The 18,931-nt window shown below is 40.8% G+C and overlaps 1 protein-coding gene across 5 annotated transcripts in view; it reads left to right on the forward strand.

Annotated features, from left to right (window-relative positions):
* Nucleotides 1-18,931, forward strand: part of DOCK4 (dedicator of cytokinesis 4) — a 517,521-nt gene that overhangs the window by 434,282 nt on the left and 64,308 nt on the right. For all 5 annotated transcript variants that reach the window (XM_077265059.1, XM_077265063.1, XM_077265060.1 and 2 more), the window contains 2 exons: nt 6,043-6,209; nt 12,963-13,049. In XM_077265059.1, the coding sequence (XP_077121174.1) occupies nt 6,043-6,209; nt 12,963-13,049 (254 nt within the window). The remainder of the gene's footprint in view (nt 1-6,042; nt 6,210-12,962; nt 13,050-18,931) is intronic.

Genomic DNA, 18,931 nt, shown 5'->3' on the forward strand with positions numbered 1-18,931 from the left:
TTTTTCTATCTAATTTTTGAGTATCATATTTTTGTACATTTTTTCCTGTAAATTCAGAATTATCATAACTAGCTGTATCTTTCAAAGAAGAACAAGAGTATGGTGACGATGATGATGTTGAAGTCTCATCTGGAACCATATCATCTGAGGAAAAACCACCCTTATAACTAAAAGAATCAATCTCCTCAAAAAATACCCCAGAGTGAATTCTTTCCAATTGCTCCAGTGAATTGCGTGACCCATCTGATTGATCTGATTCATTTTCTTTATTATATTCAGGAGAACAAGAAGTTATATTAAGAAGCATCCTTTTAATCTCCTCTAATATGCATTACTTGGTGGTCAGAAGAAAGGAATCAAAATCTATATTTTTAATGCTCTCTTTGATATGGTTTGTTAGTTCCGTACGGGTACCCTCTCCAGGTGCAAAGTCTGTCCCATTAGATTTATTCTCAACCCCATTCACCTGCATTTCAAAGAAGTGCACCTTCTCTTTAGTGACATAAATAATATTAGGAATATTAAAAGATTCATCTCCTGTATTTAGTTGGATATTGTATAGACTTTTTGTATGTACAGGGTTCATTTTTATAATCTGTGTTATTTGGGCTTTTATATGAGTTATTAGTGGCACAATCCATTGCAGTAAGAGTTGATTTATTACTGTTATAATTGAGTTTGTTAACTGCACCTGATGATCGCCAGTTAGTACCATTTCTCTGATCTCTCTCTTTTATTATGTCTGATGTACGTATGAGGGTTTTTTCATCTGTGTTCCAGTAAATTGATTGATATCTGGAGGGCTCTCCCTCCATCCAACCAGAGTGATGTTACTCCTACAGGCTCCGTATTTGCATAGGATCTCTCTCCTCCCCCATCGTCATATCCAATGTCCGGCCTTTTTTATCCCCATCTGTCTCAGGCATGAACACTGGCGCGTCATGCCTGAGTTTACTTCTTTGGACCTGGAGAGCTGCAGAGGTCTCTCCATGTCTGTGCAACGCCAAAGCCAGTGATTCACCCTCTGCTCCCCTCCGTAGCGTTGCAGCACCAGGAATCCCCGCAGTCCCCCGGCGTCTTCCCGAAGCATTAATCAGAGCCGCAGGAAAAGCGGGATTCCCCGCCGCAGAGTCCCATCATCTGATCCTCCCCACTGCGTCACCGCACCAAGCACAACACGATCCCCCGTCGCTTCTTATCGTCAGCTGGTACTGGAGCTGTGACAAGGGTGGGAATTTTAACTGCGTCACCATTTTCTCTCATCTGCACCATCACATCTTCAGTATCCATCGCGTTCACCCGGCCTCCCCTCGGGTTTTTGTCAGCTGATATTGAAGCCTCAATAAGAGCAGGAATCTTTGTTACAGAAGTTCGACGGGCCGATTTAGATCCATGAGGATTTGATACCGTCGGGTCTTGGCAGGGATCCATATTTTGAGGTAAATGCCCAGTCACTTTTACCTCAGGGGAAAGCAGGCTTCCATTAGGCCCCCTCCCAGTGTCCTTGCGTCTCGATAAAGGAAATTTCTTTGATGAATCATCTTTTTTCTTAACATAACCCAGTCCAGGCATATTTCTATAAAATTTAAGGTCAGATATTTCACAATTTAGTATGCTTAAATAGCTTAAAATTGGGGATTGTCAGGAGCTCCATAAAAGCATGTCCGCTCCTGTCCCCTGCAAACCACGCCCCCCCAACAACACCTCTTTGTAGCCAGTATGATCATATTGTTAGAAATCGAAGCTTAATCCACCACAACCACTAAATGCTAAAAGGAATCGAGGTAAACTCACCACCGCACTCTTATGAATTGTGTCTAAAAGAAAATCACAACCAATCACAGTATAGCTTTCAGTTGTTATACTGCTGAGGTAAAATGAAAGCTGTGCTCTGATTGGTTGCTATGTATACCCCCACACTCTTTATAAGCTGGGCTAAGAAAATCTTCTTTGCCAACAGCAGCTCATCGCAGCACAGCGTCCATTAATGTCTAACATTCAATCTAATGACACCAAAATCATCCACCAAATGTTGTGCAAAGGGGTCGAAGTATGGTGGAAGAAAAATCCTATGGAGTCAGCGTTTGTGAAAAAAACTGTACGTTATGGAATTTTTTGTAGCTATTTTTACAGAGGTCAGCGATCGAAAGTGTATAAAAATCACCTCTTCTCAAACAGTTTTATCCTTGCAAACCTGTATTGTGTTAGAGAATATATACCGTATATACTCGAGTATAAGCCGAGATTTTCAGCCCATTTTTTTGGGCTGCAAGTCCCCCTCTCGGCTTATACTCGAGTCATACCCGGGGGTCGGCAGGGGAGGGGGAGCGGGGCTGTCTAGTTATACTCACCTACTCCCGGCGCGGTCCCTGCAGTCCCTGCTTCTTCCAGCGCTGCATCTTCTTCCTGTACTGAGCGGTCACATGGTCCCGCTCATTACAGTCATAAATATGCGGCTCCACCTCCCATAGAGGTGGAGCCGCATATTCATGACTGCAATGAGCGGTAACGGTGACCGCTCAATACAGGAAGAAGATGCAGCGGTGGAAGAAGCAGGGACCGCGCCAGGAGCAGGTAAGTATACGGGGAGGGGAGCGCTGCGCGATATTTACCGCTCCTCGTTCCGGTGCGGCTCAGTCATCAGCGTCCTCTGGCTGTGACGCTCAGGTCAGAGAACGCGGTGACGTAGTCAGTGCTGGAGATGGAGCCGCACGAGGAGCAGGTAAATATTGATAGCGTCTGCGTCCTGAGTGAAGAGAGGTGAGTATGTGATTTTTTTTTTTTTTATTGCAGCAGCAGCAGCATTATATATTGCACAGCTTTATATGGAGTATCTATGGGGCAATAATCAACGGTGCAGAGCATTATATATGGCACAGCTTTCTATGGGGCCATAATGAATGGTGCAGAGCATTATATATGGCACAGCTTTCTATGGAGCATCTATGGGGCCATAATGAACAGTGCAGAGCATTATATATGACACCGCTTTCTATGGAGCATCTATGGGGCCATAATGAACGGTGCAGAGCATTATATATGGCACAGCTTTCTATGGAGCATCTATGGGGCCATAAAGAACGGTGCAGAGCATTATATATGGCACAGTTTTATATGGAGCATCTATGGGGCAATAATCAACGGTATGGAGCATTATATGTGGCACAGCTTTATATGGAGCATCTATGGGGCAATAATGAACGGTATCGAGCATCTATTTTTATTTTTGAAATTCACCGGTAGCTGCTGCATTTCCTACCCTAGGCTTATACTCGAGTCAATAAGTTTTCCCAGTTTTTTTGTGGCAAAATTAGGGGGGTCGGCTTATACTCTGGTCAGCTTATACTCGAATATATACGGTAATCTATCCTCCCTATGTTTGTTTTTAGCCGTACTTCTCCCTTACGTTAATTGTACAGCACCAATTGTTGTTGTTATGATTGACGTAATAAACTTATTTTTGTTAAATTTTCTGGCCCTATTTTGGTGTTTTTTTAATTTACCCCTCTAAATGAGGTTTGCGTATTAATTATTGGTATACATCTTCAGAGATGGTTTTGGTTCTGTATGCAAAGCCTGTTTACCACAGCAGCCAGGCTTTTTAGTTTTGCATACACCCTAAAATATCACATTTTTATTGTATATTTTTAAAACAGAACAACAAGGCATCAGCAATTTATTGATTAAGATACCGTGTTTCCCCGAAAGTAAGACCCTGTCTTACATTAATTTTACCCCAAAAAGTCCCACCCTGTCTTACTTTCGGGGGAGGTCTTACATTAGCTGCCGAAATACGTTACCAACTAATGGTGTCCTCCCCCAGATCTTGCGTAGTTTTCCGTTGGTGGCGTAGTGGTGTGCGCATGTCCAAGGTTCCAAATCCTCTGCCAGGGGATTGAAAATTGCAGCGATGTCCGTTATTCCTTCGGTGGTCGGTGGGCGCGGCCATCTTGCTTTGGCCGCGCGTGCGAAGAAGCGGCGCTCTGCTGGCCGCTGCGCTCTGCTGGCCGCGGCTTCAGGAAAATGGCCGCCGCGATATCCATCTGCGCATGCGCGGCATCCCGCGGCCATTTTCCTGAAGCCGCGGCCAGCAGAGCGCCGCTTCTGCGCACGCGCGGCCAAAGCAAGATGGCCGCGCCCACCGACCACCGAAGGAATAACGGACATCGCTGCAATTTTCAATCCCCTGGCAGAGGATTTGGGGGACAGCGGCGGCCCAAAGGTAAGGGCCTTATATTTCACAGCGGCCCCCCAACCCTGCCTTACATTCGGGGGAGGCCTTACATTGAAGGACCCCCCCGTAACCCCCACCCTGTCTTACTTTCGGGGGGGTCCTACTTTCGGGGAAACACGGTAGTTCCTTCTATCTTTAACCATGGCTGTTATGTTTCGTGTATCATGGTTTTATCGATGCATATTTACTCTAGGGCTGATCAGGGTTTCCTAAGGCCAGCCATTGTTGAGTTAGAGGCGCCACATCGTCAACTTTAGCTAGGGTGCCAACCTCCACTGTAAGGCTATGTGCACACGTCAGGATTTCTGGCAGAAATTTTCCTGACAAAAACCGGACATTTCTGCCAGAAATCTGCATGCGTTTTTACCGCGATTTTACAGCGTTTTTACCGCGTTTTTTATGCGTTTTTCCCAAATGCATAGAATTGCGGGAAAAACTCGGAAAATCTGCAAAATTAATGAACATGCTGCTTTTTTTACCGCGATGAGTTTTTTTCGCGGAAAAAAACGCACCATGTGCACAAAACATGCAGAATGCATTCTAAATGATAGGATGCATAATGTATGCATTTTTAATGAGTTTTATAGCGTTTTTATTGCGAAAAAACGAGAAAAAAATGCGAAAAAACTTGAATGTGTGCACATACCCTAAGGCAGGTAATCAGTTTCTAGGAGAATCAATAGGGTTAATTACAGAGGAATTGTTTGGATATTGATAGTGATCTTTATTAAGCCAAGTCCCATTTATGTGGTATCTTTGTCAATTTTCTTGTATTATCTGTATACCCTGGGAATCATTGGGGTATTCTGGGTTTGGCCGCCATGGAATAGGGGTATTATATTTCTACTTTGTGGTACCAACCTCCACTATAGGGCAGTTAATCAGCCTCTGAGATTATTTGGAGGGCTCTCTGCAGCTATCAACTTGAAATATTTGGAACTTAATTGAAAATGTTTTATAGGTTTTGCACATTGTCACTTTATACACTTTTGTTACTTCAATTATTTAGGACACACCTTTGGATATCACCTGCATTGATATTTACTGCCTAACCTTGGGTCACTAGTTGATTACTTAGGGACCTTTAAGGTCAATGAGGGACAGCCGTCATGGAATGGGGGCGCCAAGGATGTTATAGGAACTAGGATGGCAACCTCCGAGGACAGGCAGCTTCAGAATAGGGTATTTATAGGGTGAATATGTCTATAGGCAACATCACCTATTCATGTCCTTCAATAGGGGTGTGACTAATTTGTTTTTTTCCTCAGGTTGATATGTGTTATGCTTTAGAAATAAGCAATAAAAATTTGATATTTTAGGGTGTATGTGACACAATTGAAATCCCTGATTTGACAATGAGTATTGTAAATTGCAAATGTAAATGTTTCCTTAAAGGGGTTCTCCCACGAACAATGTACATTTTAATCAATAGATTTTTGAATAAAAATAAGATCCGTGATTGGATGTGTTGAAATTTCTTATAAATGTGCCCCTGCTGTGTACTGTACAATGGCTGTGTCTGACCATGCAGAGCTGCTCCAGTATATGATCATGGGACAATCCCTTTTTAAGGCTAAGTTCACATTAGCGTTCGCTTGTCCCTGCGTACCCAATGTTAAAGATAGGTAGGACGCATGCGGAAGTAGGCGGAGCTTAAGGAAAGCAGTCCGCAGCACAACGCTAATGTGAACCCGGCCTAAGCTTGTTAAATATTTGAATGCATATATGCTATGTTCTATTGAGGAAACCATAGTTCTTTATAAATAAATAGAGGTCTTCTCTTGTATTAGCCTTTACTATTTGCACAGATTTACAGATTTATGCCGTTACTCCTATTCCTGAAAGCCAAGAGGTACTGCAGAGAGAGGGTATTCCTGATAATATCAAAAGCTTTTACAAAGTAAATCACATTTGGAGATTCCGTTATGACAGACCTTTCCATAAGGGTACAAAGGACAAGGAGAATGAATTCAAGGTAAACCCCGTTTCTACAAACTATGCTTTAGTCTCTTGGTGTATCCAATCCAGCTGAAAGTGTAATGTCTTTAAGAGTGTGCAGAGTGCATAGGAGGTCACGTTTTTTCTTTTACACATTTCCTATTTCTGCTATTTAGCACAAGGAATTTTGTGTTAGCAGAAATGACTACTTTGCATTTGAATATTCCCAGCACACAGAGAGAGAGCTTTCAATTACATCTAGACGTTTATCATCCGGATGAAAATGGGGATGTGGATCCCTTGAAAAGACTTTTGTCCTCTAGAGATTTTTCAGAGCTAAAGATAGGTTCCTATTAGACAGGATTATTTCACGGGACTGTTTTAGCAATTAAGTGACGGACTAAAATATTGTACAGTCTAGTTTAAAGCAGATCTATAAATTTAATTTGAATGAGTGTGTAATTTTATAGATTTAGCAAACAGTCTTGTATTATGAGACCCTCATGACTTGGTGTTGGTCATTATTTTCACAGAAGATAAAGCTTTTTTTTTTGTTCAAAACATTGAATATATGGATTGATGCTCACAAAGTCTCAAATCGACCCTGACTTTGATGTTTTGGGATAGTGACCGGGCAAAATTTTTTAAAAATCTGACCAGTGTCACTTTATATGGTAATAACTCTGGAATGCTCCATCAAATCCCAATGGTTTTGAGATTGTTTTTTATGGCACATTGTAATTTATGATAATGGTAAATTTAGGTTGGTATGTTTTGTGTTTATAAAAAAAAAATCAGAAATTTGAGAAAAATGTTAAAAAAAATAGCAATTTTCAAACTCTGATTATCCCTTTAATCCAGATAGTCATACCACAGAAATACATTAATAAATAACATTTCCCACATCTCTGCGTTACATCAGTACCATATGTAAAATGTTATTTTATTTTCTTAGCATTTTAAGAGGTTTAAAATTGTAGCAGGAATTTTTCATTTTTTCAAGGAAATTTACCCAATTTTTATTTTTAAAGGACCTATTCAGGTTTAAAGGGACTTTGGGGGTCTTATAAATTGGAAAACCTGCAAAAGTGATACCATTTTTAAAACAGCCCCCCTCTACATATTGAAAACCTTTTTCAGGTAGTTTATTAACCCTTTAGGTGCTGTTCAGGAATTAATGCAAAGTGACATGACAAAAATGAAAAAGTGTATTTTTACCACCTAAATGTCGCTAACTTCTGAACAGGCTGCTATAGCCGGGAGACTCTAAGGCCGCTATTTGGCCATGAATTGCCATGGCAAACATCAGGGCTACATAATCATGATCTCAGGGTGCCGATGGGGTGAAAGAAGAAGCCCCCAAACTGTGTTAAACATTTATATGATGTAGTCACTACTGACAGCAGCATCTAAGGGGTTAAACAGATATGGACGGTGCCAACACTAATTGATCGTGGCTGATGCAGCAAGTTGTCAGCTATAGTGTACAGCCGACAGCTGCTGGATTGTCACCAGTGGAGGAATGCTATTCTTTTATATCTCAGGACAGTAAAAAGATGTGTTGGGGGTCATTAAGGGGTTAATATTGGTTTTAGGCCAATCCTACATAGTTATGGCTGTATAATTTCAGTTCCCCTTTTTGCTGGAAAGGTAATTATCAAAGTCTCTGAAGTACCTTCAAGAATTTGGGGATCCAATAAAATGGAGGTATTCTTCCACTGAATCATGCCATGGACCTTCTCCAACAACTCTTGGATACTGCTGGTAAAGATTTATGCAGAACTCTGCAACATTTAGAAACAATTTTGCAAGCTGTGTTGATGTAAAAACCCAAAACAGGCAGAGATGCTTACCTGTCTAACTGGGCCTCAATACGATTCCACTGACAGGGTGCAGCGTTTTCTGCATTGGTGTGCCACACGGCCAGTCCCTGATTGAAGGCTGGCTGTATCATCTGGTATTGCACCTGTGCAGTTGCCATTTTACTTGGGTCCGCTGCACCCTGTCAGTGCAATTGTATTGAGGCAGGTAAGCATCTCTGCCTGTTTTTGTTTTTTTCTTGAATATTGGAGGATTTTTTCCTCTTTTTGTGGTTTTCAAGCTGTGTTGATGTGCAAGATCATTGTTTCTGGAGGTCTCTTCCACAAGGCTTTGTAGTATTTAAGCTGGTGTAGGATAGGCCATGTTGCTAGTGTTTCATGAATAAAAGCGATGCTTCGAGTAGAAAAGTAAGTTTCTTGTACTTCAATCTGAGACTTTTTATTAGTAAGGAAGCCCTAGTTTTTTTTAAGTATGATCTTAAGTTGTTAGTAAGGGCAGAAAGCTGATCTGCAGATGCCTTGTAGAATTGCATTGTGAAGACGTTAGGGCAAGGTTATTTTTACCTCAATCGGCAAGTTTACCTAGAAAAAAGGTTACCCCGATGACTTGAGATAAAGCTTCTGCATCCTGCAGATTTTTAAGATTTCCACATGTTGCGAGGAAATAACAATCAAGCATATTAGTTTTGATTGTGTCTCCAGAAGAGATAAGCTGCTCCAGAAAGGTGTCTGATAGCTGCTTATTTCACTCACGAAGTGTTGACCAACAGTCATTGAAGGTGTATGGACACCGTTAGGGGTGGACTCAGACTGCATGCAGGCTAACTTTGATGTCAGAAGAAGAAAAGCGTTTTGTAACAATAGTAGAAGTGAAATATCTTCATAATTTCAGGGGTGGTGTAAATCTTGAGGTCTCTAAAGTTGGGAAATGAAGGCTTGTTCTTACTGAAGGTTTTTTTTTAGAGCTGAGATTTTCACATTAATTTAATATACACTAAAATTCATTTTTATCATTTTATTTACTAACTATCTCTTTTAGTGAACTTAAATACAGTGAATACAAAGGAATGTTTCATTCAGTAGCTGATGGCTGTTTAAATAGATAGGTTTTGATCAGATCTGTTAGATTTATGTGAATGGAGAATATGACCGAGGGGAAAATAGTGAGCTGTGTGGTATTTAGTGTTTTTTTTTATATTTCTCTATAAATATAGAGAAAATGTTAAATTGAATCATAGAAAGCTATATATCCTGAAGATCAGCATCTTCGCTCTATTCTGTCGTCCAATATAACAGCACAAGAGACCTGTCAGATCCACTTTTTGCGGATGTAAGACATTTCTCATTAAGGTTAACATCTCAGTGTGCAGAGAATAAAAACTACTGGTCATATTAAATATGAATTCACATGAGGGGTCAATTTGACCACCACAAGTCTGCACCTGTTAAATGCAGGTTTTGATGTGGATTTGTGGAATTTTTATGGGTTTGCTATGAATTTCAACCTTTCAAAATACACAGGGTAAAATATGCAGCAATTCTGTAAAAAATCCCCATTAAAAGAACCATTGAAGTGGTATCTTCACTATTTATTCGGTGGGCAGACATGGTCAGGATTATGGAAACCTCTTAGCTCTAGCTGTGCTGCGCTGTTTCTATAACGTCCATAGAATTGAATGTGGGGTTACAAAAGTGGCAGAGCACAAAGAAATGTACTGTTCCGTAACGCATGAGAATCCATGGCGGTATATATATATATATATATATATATATATATCATGCTGCCCGAAGCTTTCAGATTGAATATACCAGATATTGTTGGCTTAAAGCTTTCTTAAGACGAAGTTTGTTTTTTTTACTCACTCGCATGCATATTGAGATAGAAATCACAATAACTATTTGTTACACATGCACCTACAACAGATATGCCAGCAGGTACACACAATTATACTTTATATAAAAAAGGCATTTAACCCTTTGTTGACGATCAGATTTTTACATGAACTGTAAAAACACAACACACTTGACTAGTGAGAGATGAATGCTGGCTGATCTTTTAATCAATCAGGTACTAAATCAGGTTTTGTCTTTCCCAATTATAATTATCGAGACGTCTGAGAAGCGCCACCAGGACCTTAATGCTTTGGTGGTTGCGCTCATAATCTCTTCACCACATAAGGCTACTTTCACACATCCGTCCCGCGCCGTCAGGCATAATCCGGCGGCGGGACAGATTGCTGGATCCGGCGCAATTAGTGTAAAAACTGATGCACCGGTTCAGCTTTTCTTCCAGATCCTGGATAAAGATATAATGTAAAAAATAATCAACGAAAATAAAAAATCGTTATATTCTCACCTTCCGGCGGCCCAGGCAGCCTTCCGGCTCCTCGCGATGCTCCCATTCCCAGTAATGCCTTGCAACAATGACCTGTGATGATCATCTGGGGTCATTGCCGCAATGCATTACTGGGAACGGGAGCATCGCGAGGAGCAGGAAAGCTGCCTGGGTCATCGGGAGGTGAGAATATCATGATTTTTTATTTTTGTTTATTATTTTTTATGTTCTATCTTTTTACTATTGATGCTGCATAGGCAGCATCAATAGTAAAAAGAGAGAGAACAGGGCATGCACAGTTTGGAGGCCGGACCCCGGCATCGGATATCGTCATATGGTGCATCCGGCATCCATTGTCAGAAAAGCCAGACGACGCCATCAGGCCGGAACAAAAAAATCCTCTAGATGTTTTCTCCGGCTGCCGGACCGGAAATTCGGCGAAAAACGGACAAAATGGAAGTCCATCAGGCGCAATCCGGCGCTAATACAAGTCTATGGGAAAAAACGGATCCGGCGGCATCATTCACCGGATCCGTTTTTTTCACAATTCCCCAGATTGCACCTGACGGCGAAAAACGGATGTGTTAAAGAAGTCTAAGCCATTCCTAGAAGAAACAGACCCCAGGCAATCACCAAAGAATATGTATGATTGAGTGTGCTGTCAACTCCATGGAAAAATGTGGAAACGGAGACAAAGCTGTTGTCAGGAAGTTCTTTTGTGCTTTGTGTTGATTTTTCCAATTGTTATTTTAATTTTATTTAAATATGACATGGACCTGTATAAACAGAAACTATCCTAACGTTTCATTACATAATCCCATGGGGGTGACCCAAAGGGAGAAATGGGTGCAATGACGCTCCATTATTACATTACTTGGTATGTTATTTTAAGAGAGTAACGCAAATTTACCCTATATACACCGTGAGTGTTGGCTCTTTAAAGAGGTAGATCTGTTGAGTCAGAAAAATAGGTATTTGGCCATAAAAACATACCAACAAATAGCTTGTAGTGTGTTCAAAGGGTCACAGCTGTCATTTGCATTTCAACACAATACTAACTATGCAATATTGTGTAGATCACTATGAAAATTCATATCAGAATAACTATAATTCTTTTGTAAAATGTTCTATTTTGATATTAAAATAAGCATTTTATGATCCCAGCTGGGTTTTGTAAATGGGGGACTTTTTCTGGGGTCTGTATACAGGGAGAGTATGGTCTGGTGTATGTGTAGAGTCTGGCAGACAGTAGTAGTATACACTTCCATACATTTGCACATTCTGCATCTGTCTGGAGAAAGAAGGCAAATATCTATATACTAGATGGAGGCCCAATGCTATCGCGTCTGGAGGGCTGTAATATCACAATGGGGGCAGGCTTTGCAGCGTTGAGAATCTCTCCCCCCATGTGCTCACCCACCTATCCAATCTCTCTTTCCCCATGTGCTGACTTCTCCCATCTGTGCTCAGACAGATAGCAGCAGTCACTTTAAAACTGCGCATGCGCTCCTCCTGTACAGCGATGGCGGTGGTCAGTGAATCATTTGGCTGATCCCAGTGGAGGTGTGATCGCGATGGTGTTCTGCTGGTGGTACCTCGCAAGAGGCTGCATACGGCGTATAGTGTGTGTGTGTACGGCACATACAGTGTGTGTTGCGACGGTGTTCTGCTGGTGGTACCGCACAAGAGGCTGGTACCACCAGCAGTTTACATATTGAGACACCCATCACTTGGGTGTACCAATATGGAGGGCGGTGAACTTCCGCCGCTTGGAATTCTGGGATCCGGACACATCTGGACGGAACAGGATGTGAAGACATTGCAAGGTAAGTATATATTAAGCTATTTCACTCCTAAAGAAAGAAATCTGTGAAAAGAATGACAACTTTAATACTTTTTTGATGCATCTGTCAGAAGGATATCGATTATGCCGTTATTGTATCAGTTTGGGGATAACCTCTTCCCTTTGCGTTAGGGTTGTATACTGACATGAGTCTGCCCTACTATTATGAAATATTACCATTGCTGAATAATAGAGAAGTCTGAAAATGTTAAGGCATTTAAAATGTTACAGCCAAAAATACCTAAAACTATTTTTACCATTGGTTCCAATTCATCCTAGTGTTTACAACTGAAAACTAGTGGAAAACGCTTTGAAATGTTTAAAAAATAATGTAGGGCAGCTTTGTCAAAATTGCTGTGGCTGAGGAGTCGAGACAGGATAAAAAATAGTTACACTCTCCTGTCAGTCGCTTCTTACTCTAGGAATATTACTCATTACCCCAACTGGAGTAACGTTTCTAGCAAGTCACATGTCACGATGTGCCAAATTCATTAACGGCTATGTATCTTACTCTTGCACGCCCCGCAGTTAGATTTGCATACAAAGCAGCAGTCTTAATGAATTGTGGTTTTTCCTTTTTTTTTTTTAAATTTAATTTTTTTTTAGAAAACAGTAATTTCTAATAAAAGGTCGCCATGTTGAAACAAAACATTTAGCTGTTGTTTCTTTCTGTATTGTGGTGAATAGGACTCGCCCAACTGTCAAAAATTATTTTCCTGGTTGCTTGTTAAGTCCAGTTATATTAATATGTACATGGTGGATTTTAATGACAAATATTTTCTCACTTTTAAGAGCCTCTGGGTAGAGAGAACAGCTCTGACGCTGGTGCAAAGCCTGCCTGGTATCTCCCGATGGTTTGAAGTTGAAAAACGTGAAGTGGTAAGCCAGTGTTCTTTCTTGCATGGTATCTTCTGTTTATCTATAAAGTTGAATAAAATATTAAACTTGTGGAAATTGCTTGGTTTTATACTTGAAAAACAGGCGAGTGCATTGTCAGTATATGTTGCCATAGAAACACCTTACTTACAGTACAAATTAAATGACTTGAACTGGGAAATAGGCGGGTATGGCGGATGCTCGGTCATGCTTCTGTTTTGATGGTTCACTGGAAAAGGCTACAACACTTCTTTCTCATAATTCGTTGTTTGCTAAGGTTTTGTGGAACATGCATTTCATAGAATGAACTTCGGTTATTTTGTAACGATAAAATACATGATGATGTGTTATAACTTCATGTGCTTTATGTTTCCAAGATGCAAGCAAACTGCCATTCATCTGAGCACTGATATGTGGCACAGGCTGCCACGGCATTAGCTTGTATGTCCTAATATCTGGAGCCACATTAAAGTTAAATATCGACATGATCTACATAAAATGTATACATACGTTACACATCTTCTACCTAACCTGTGTTAAAGTCTAGAGCTGCATTGACAATTCTGCAGGCATCAGAGCTGGAATCTCCCAGCATCCATTGCTTCAGTCAGTACAAAGATTTGCTTTCTGGTAATCCCTAGTGCCCCAGCTGCTATATAGTTATCTGAAATAGAAAAAACTCACCTCTCCAAGCTCAATACCGCTATTCGGCTAGGACACTAGGGATGATCTATCTGTAACAGACTTGTTGTCTGGTGCCAGTAGCGACCCAAGGAATTGTGAATGCATCTTTGGACTGTAAGAGAGGCAAGATCTGAGATGCAATGGAACTACCAAATGATTTTCCAAGGTACAGACAGCAACATAAATTTACCTTAGAAATCAGTATAATGAGCATCTACCATAGGGTGCATTTCGAAAACGTATATTTGGAATATCATTTTTGTAGCAACAAATGCTAAAAATAAAAAGCACTTTACAAAACACCTATAAAAATAATATATTGCTAAACTATGAAACCCGTACTCTAGATATACTGAAATTCCAAGTGACACTTTTCCGGCATTCTGAGAATTTCCTATGCCAGTCTTTTTTTCCCCAAGCCTTTCCAAACAAACAAACATACAAACAAAAGCCTAGTGTCTGTGACCTTAATTTGCGAGCTGAATTTCTGGAAGTACACAGTGAGACTTGCTGTTGTTTCCCAGTCTATGGATAGTGATGTATAAGAGCTGTTATTAAACTATCCACTGCCAGCTGCAGGAGATTTAGTTTCCGTCCCCCTTATTTATTGAAAAGGACATTATTTGGAGCATACATTATGAAAGCAATGCAAGCCTTGTAGTGGTTTTCCTGATCACAAGTCTATGTCTATTCCTATACAGTGCTGTGATAAGTATGTGCCCCCTTTCAGAAGTCTAGCTTTTGATCTTTAAACAAAATATAAAATTATCATAAATGGGCAAGTAAACCTGTCATATAAGAGACGAGGAGCAAACGCCTGTATTCCAAAAATGTGAAGCACCAGATTATCATAAAAAAAAAACCTAACTTTTTTTTAAAGCTTTTAAATCATCCTTAAAAATACATTGCAACAATTTTGAGTGCATACGGCCATTATCATGTACAGAATAACAGAAAAGGTGAAATACAGCCAATATGTTAAGCATTACATTCTAACGATTTATGCGCCATGGAAATGGGCTCCACCTCTTCATCCTCCTATTAGCCCATCCTCATCATCATGGCAACTGTCAGAAGAGAACCAAGGAATTACAAACCACTATGTACGCAACCGTAAAATGTGCACAATTGGGTCGTGAACTCATAGCACACCCATATCTTGGTCACAGCAGATTGTTGGAAACACCCGTTAGTGTTCGGCCTCATACAGAGGTCCATACATGAAATAAGCAGATGCTTCCATCAGTGTTCTAGCTCAGATATTCAGCAGCGGTTTTTCAGTGTGTCTGTTTTTACCATCAAAAAATGTTTAGAGGACAAAAGTGCACACACCTAGAGCACTATACCCTGGTAATGAAAGTAAAAGTATGGAGTAGGGTCTCGCCTGGCGGTGTTGCGTGAAGTCACAACACCTGTAGACACGTCTAACTGCTGCTGCGGCCCCATAGCTGGAGAAGGAAAACTTCTTCCTTATGATTAATAATAGAGAAGGGTGATATCACATTGACCAAGCTGTGCTGTGGTAAATGAGAAGCCTTTTGTTTTTCAAAATGGTTCATTATTGTACCAACGCGATTCGGTGCAGCTTTATCAAGGTAAAAAAAACAAGCATGCACAAAACCGTAACGGCAGGGTTTAAAAGGCTAAAGACTAATTAAGAATGTCCATAAAGGACAAGGGAATGAACATAAGAAATGGTTAGGAATAGGGGATGTGATAGTCAATAAAGTAAGAAAAAAAAGATATTCTGATGGCTAGAATATCTGAATTGTGAAGATGCAGCCTACCAAAAATGACTATAGGGATGTTTCAATAGGAAGAGAAGGGCCTCAGATCACACTCTAGTTTTTAATAGGTTCGCAGTCTCCCCATCAAAAGACCATTCTCGTAATATCTTGCACGTCTTAACAGGTAACAAAACTTCAAAGGAAATGCTGAATACATTTCTTATGATTGCAAAGGGAGCTTGCATGCAGACACATCAAAATGCTTGCCCGAATAAAGTCTCTTATGCAGAAATTTTTCAAACTACTAATAAGTTCATTATGGGAATCTGATGGACATCTTATTGGAAGGATGTTGAGGTTTGATTGTAAATACATAATGATAATTGGCCAAATGAATGCAAATATGCCTGATAGGAACTAGTATTGTGTTTGGAAAATGAAGGCTGAATAAAGTATTAGCTTCTCTATACACACTTAGGGTAAGTTCACACAGGGCGTTTTTGCTGCGTGTTTTTTATGCTAATTTTCAGCTGCTTTTTACAGTACCAGCAAAGCCTATGAGATTTCAGAAATCTCATGCACACACATTGGGTTTTTTGTGTGATCAGTATTTTGTGCTTTGCTGCATTTTTTGGACATAGAGCATGTCACTTCTTTCAGCTTTTTTCCAGCGTTTTCCACCCATTGACTTGAATGGATGGTGAAAAAACGCAAATACAAAAGGTTGACTTTTCTTGTGGCGTATTTGCTGCAGAAAAGTCAAGGACAGCTGGATGCGACGTCACACTCGGCTCTGCTACATCTAGATGGCAGACTGCATGATGCGTCCATGCAGCCTGTCATCCAGCAGAGTGGACCCGATCCCCATTCACTTGAATAGGGGGTCTGACATTACAGTGTTTGACACGCTGTCATATGCATGACTGCTCGGCAAACACCGCTTCTGATCGGTGGGGAAATTCTCCCCGCCGGTCATAGAGCTGAGCTGTGATCGGAGGTATAAATAATTTAAACACGGCATGGGTCCCCCCCTATTTTTGATAACCAGCCAGACAAAACGAACAGCTTCAGCAAGGCTAGTTATCAAGAATAGAGGGGTCCTCACGCTTTTTAAAAAATTATTTAAATAAATAAAAATGGCGTGGGGTCCCCCCCATTTTTTACAACTAGCCTTGCTAAAGCTCACAGCTGGGGGCTGGTATTCTCCGGCTGGTATTGGGCCATTAATATAGGCCCCGCCCAGCCTAAAAATAGCAGCCCACAGCTGCCCAGAAAAGGCGCATCTATTAGATGCGCCAATTCTAGTACTTTGCCCGGCTCTTCCCACTTGCGCTGTAGCGGTGGCAAGCGGGGTAATGAGGGGTTAATGTCACCTTCCTATTGAAAGGTGACATTAAGCCGGCTTAGTAATGGAAAGGCGTCAATAAGACACCTATCCATTACTAATCCTATAGTAATTAAAGGGTTAAATAAACACACACATGCAGAAAAAAGTCTTTTAATGAAATAAAACACCACACAGTTTTAACATTTTATTATTGTGCCATTCCAAGCGAAGCCATCGATCTTCTGAAATAAAAATAAAATAATAAACCAAAAGTATACTCCCTGTTCCGACGCAGTCCAATATAACGAGTGTCCCACGCAGTATCTGGGGGAGAGAAAGTACCAGGAGCGCTGCTAATGCGAAAACTCCCTGATGTAAGCTACTGGGGAATGAATGATACGCAGCGGGCGCAGGCTCAGTAACTAGCGGTGACGTCACCGAGCCTGCGCTCCCTCACAGCCTGACCTGAGGTAACCTCTACACCGTGGGAAAATGCCGGGGAAGAGGTTACACCTAAACCTGCTTTTTTTTGGCTCAGCTTCTTTCCTGCCAAGATAATCAGGTTTTGCTGCAGGTAAAAACGCAGCAAAAATGCCCTGCGTGAACTTACCCTTATTATTTAATGTTCAGAAATATTCAGTGCAAGAAGTATACATTAATATTAGCCACCTTCAGCTGATAGGACACCCTTTTAAGGCACTGTCTCCATAGGTTATTCTCTAAAGTCAATAAAGTAAGCCCTTTTACAGCTTATTATGTATTTCAGACTTGTTTAGGCATTTAAGCCTCTCTTCACACTGTTAACTAATACGTATAGCTAAATATGATATAAAAATAGTAATATTTAAAGGTAACCCTTCTCCTCCAGAAACACTAATTACCAGCAGACATAATGTTAATCTGCAGACATATTGGTAACTTGCAGGTAAATAACATTTAAATCATGTCTGTCAGTCTTACTGGAGCAGCGGCTACATGGAGAAAATAAAGTTATATCTTCCCTGCAGCTACTCACTTTCAATCATCAGGATGATACAAGAGGTAGTAATAGTCAATGAAGCATGAAGAGAGATGCGGCACTCACCCAGATGCAGTAAAAACTGAAGTCACCTGGACCCATTGAAGCGACACGGCCGTCGTCCGTCTTTTCTGCCCCGCATGCCGACAAACCTGCTGTTCCTATGGACCTTGTTTTTTAACCTCATCATGGTAAAATAAAGGACTTTGGGTTTTACTGCATCTGGGTGAGTGCTGCATCTCTCTTCATGCTTCATAGACTGTTTATGCTTTTTTGAAGCAGGGCACCTTATACCCCCTGCTTTATACCGCTTGCTATCGGTTCACGTACAGAATCTGTATCGCCATACAAGTGTGTTTATTCCCCTGTTGCCATTCATTCTCTGCCTCTTCTTGGAACAATAGTAATAGTCAACCCTCACTATAAAGTGAGCAGACTGAGATAATTCCCAGCACATTGATTGACATCCCAATTGGTGTGCCCACAGGTGGGAAACTACTGTGCAGATGTGATAAAAACATTGAATGGATTAAGCGCAGGATTTTAGGAGCAAAGTCGGATGGCCATCCTCTAGAGAGGTGGTGTTAAGTAGAGAATGGTGTGTGGAGTTGAAGCAGTGGAAGTCCATGATGAGCCCCAATGCTTTTCCAGCCTTAAATGTACAGTGAATAGCAAAAGGGTAACAATGTTTTGAACGTTTTACTTTCAGGCTCCATATCTTACCATCCACTACTGCTTTGATTATGAGACTACCATCATTTTATAGACAATCATCTTGGCTATCTCATACATAAATTTGACTTGCAACTTTTTAGCATATGATTAGTTATGCAGATACTTGTCAAATCACTGCATTGCTACTGTTTTGCTACTTGTGGTAGAAATATATTTTCCTTCCTAAATACTACAACATACAGCCTGTTCTCACATTCCCTAATAGCTCAGTGTAATATTAGGTTGATTCCCAGGTGAAAGGTCATTGTTTGAATCAAGAAGCAGCCATGAAGACTATTTCCCAAGAAAAGACAAACCGCATCATCCAGCTCATCGATACTGGTCTCTTGGCCAAGAAAATTGCCAAACTGCATCAGGTGAGCAGGGCCGGTTTTAGACAAAGTGGGGCCCTAGG

The sequence above is a fragment of the Ranitomeya variabilis genome, chromosome 5, assembly GCF_051348905.1.
Source record: "Ranitomeya variabilis isolate aRanVar5 chromosome 5, aRanVar5.hap1, whole genome shotgun sequence".
Taxonomy (NCBI): Eukaryota; Metazoa; Chordata; class Amphibia; order Anura; family Dendrobatidae; genus Ranitomeya; species Ranitomeya variabilis.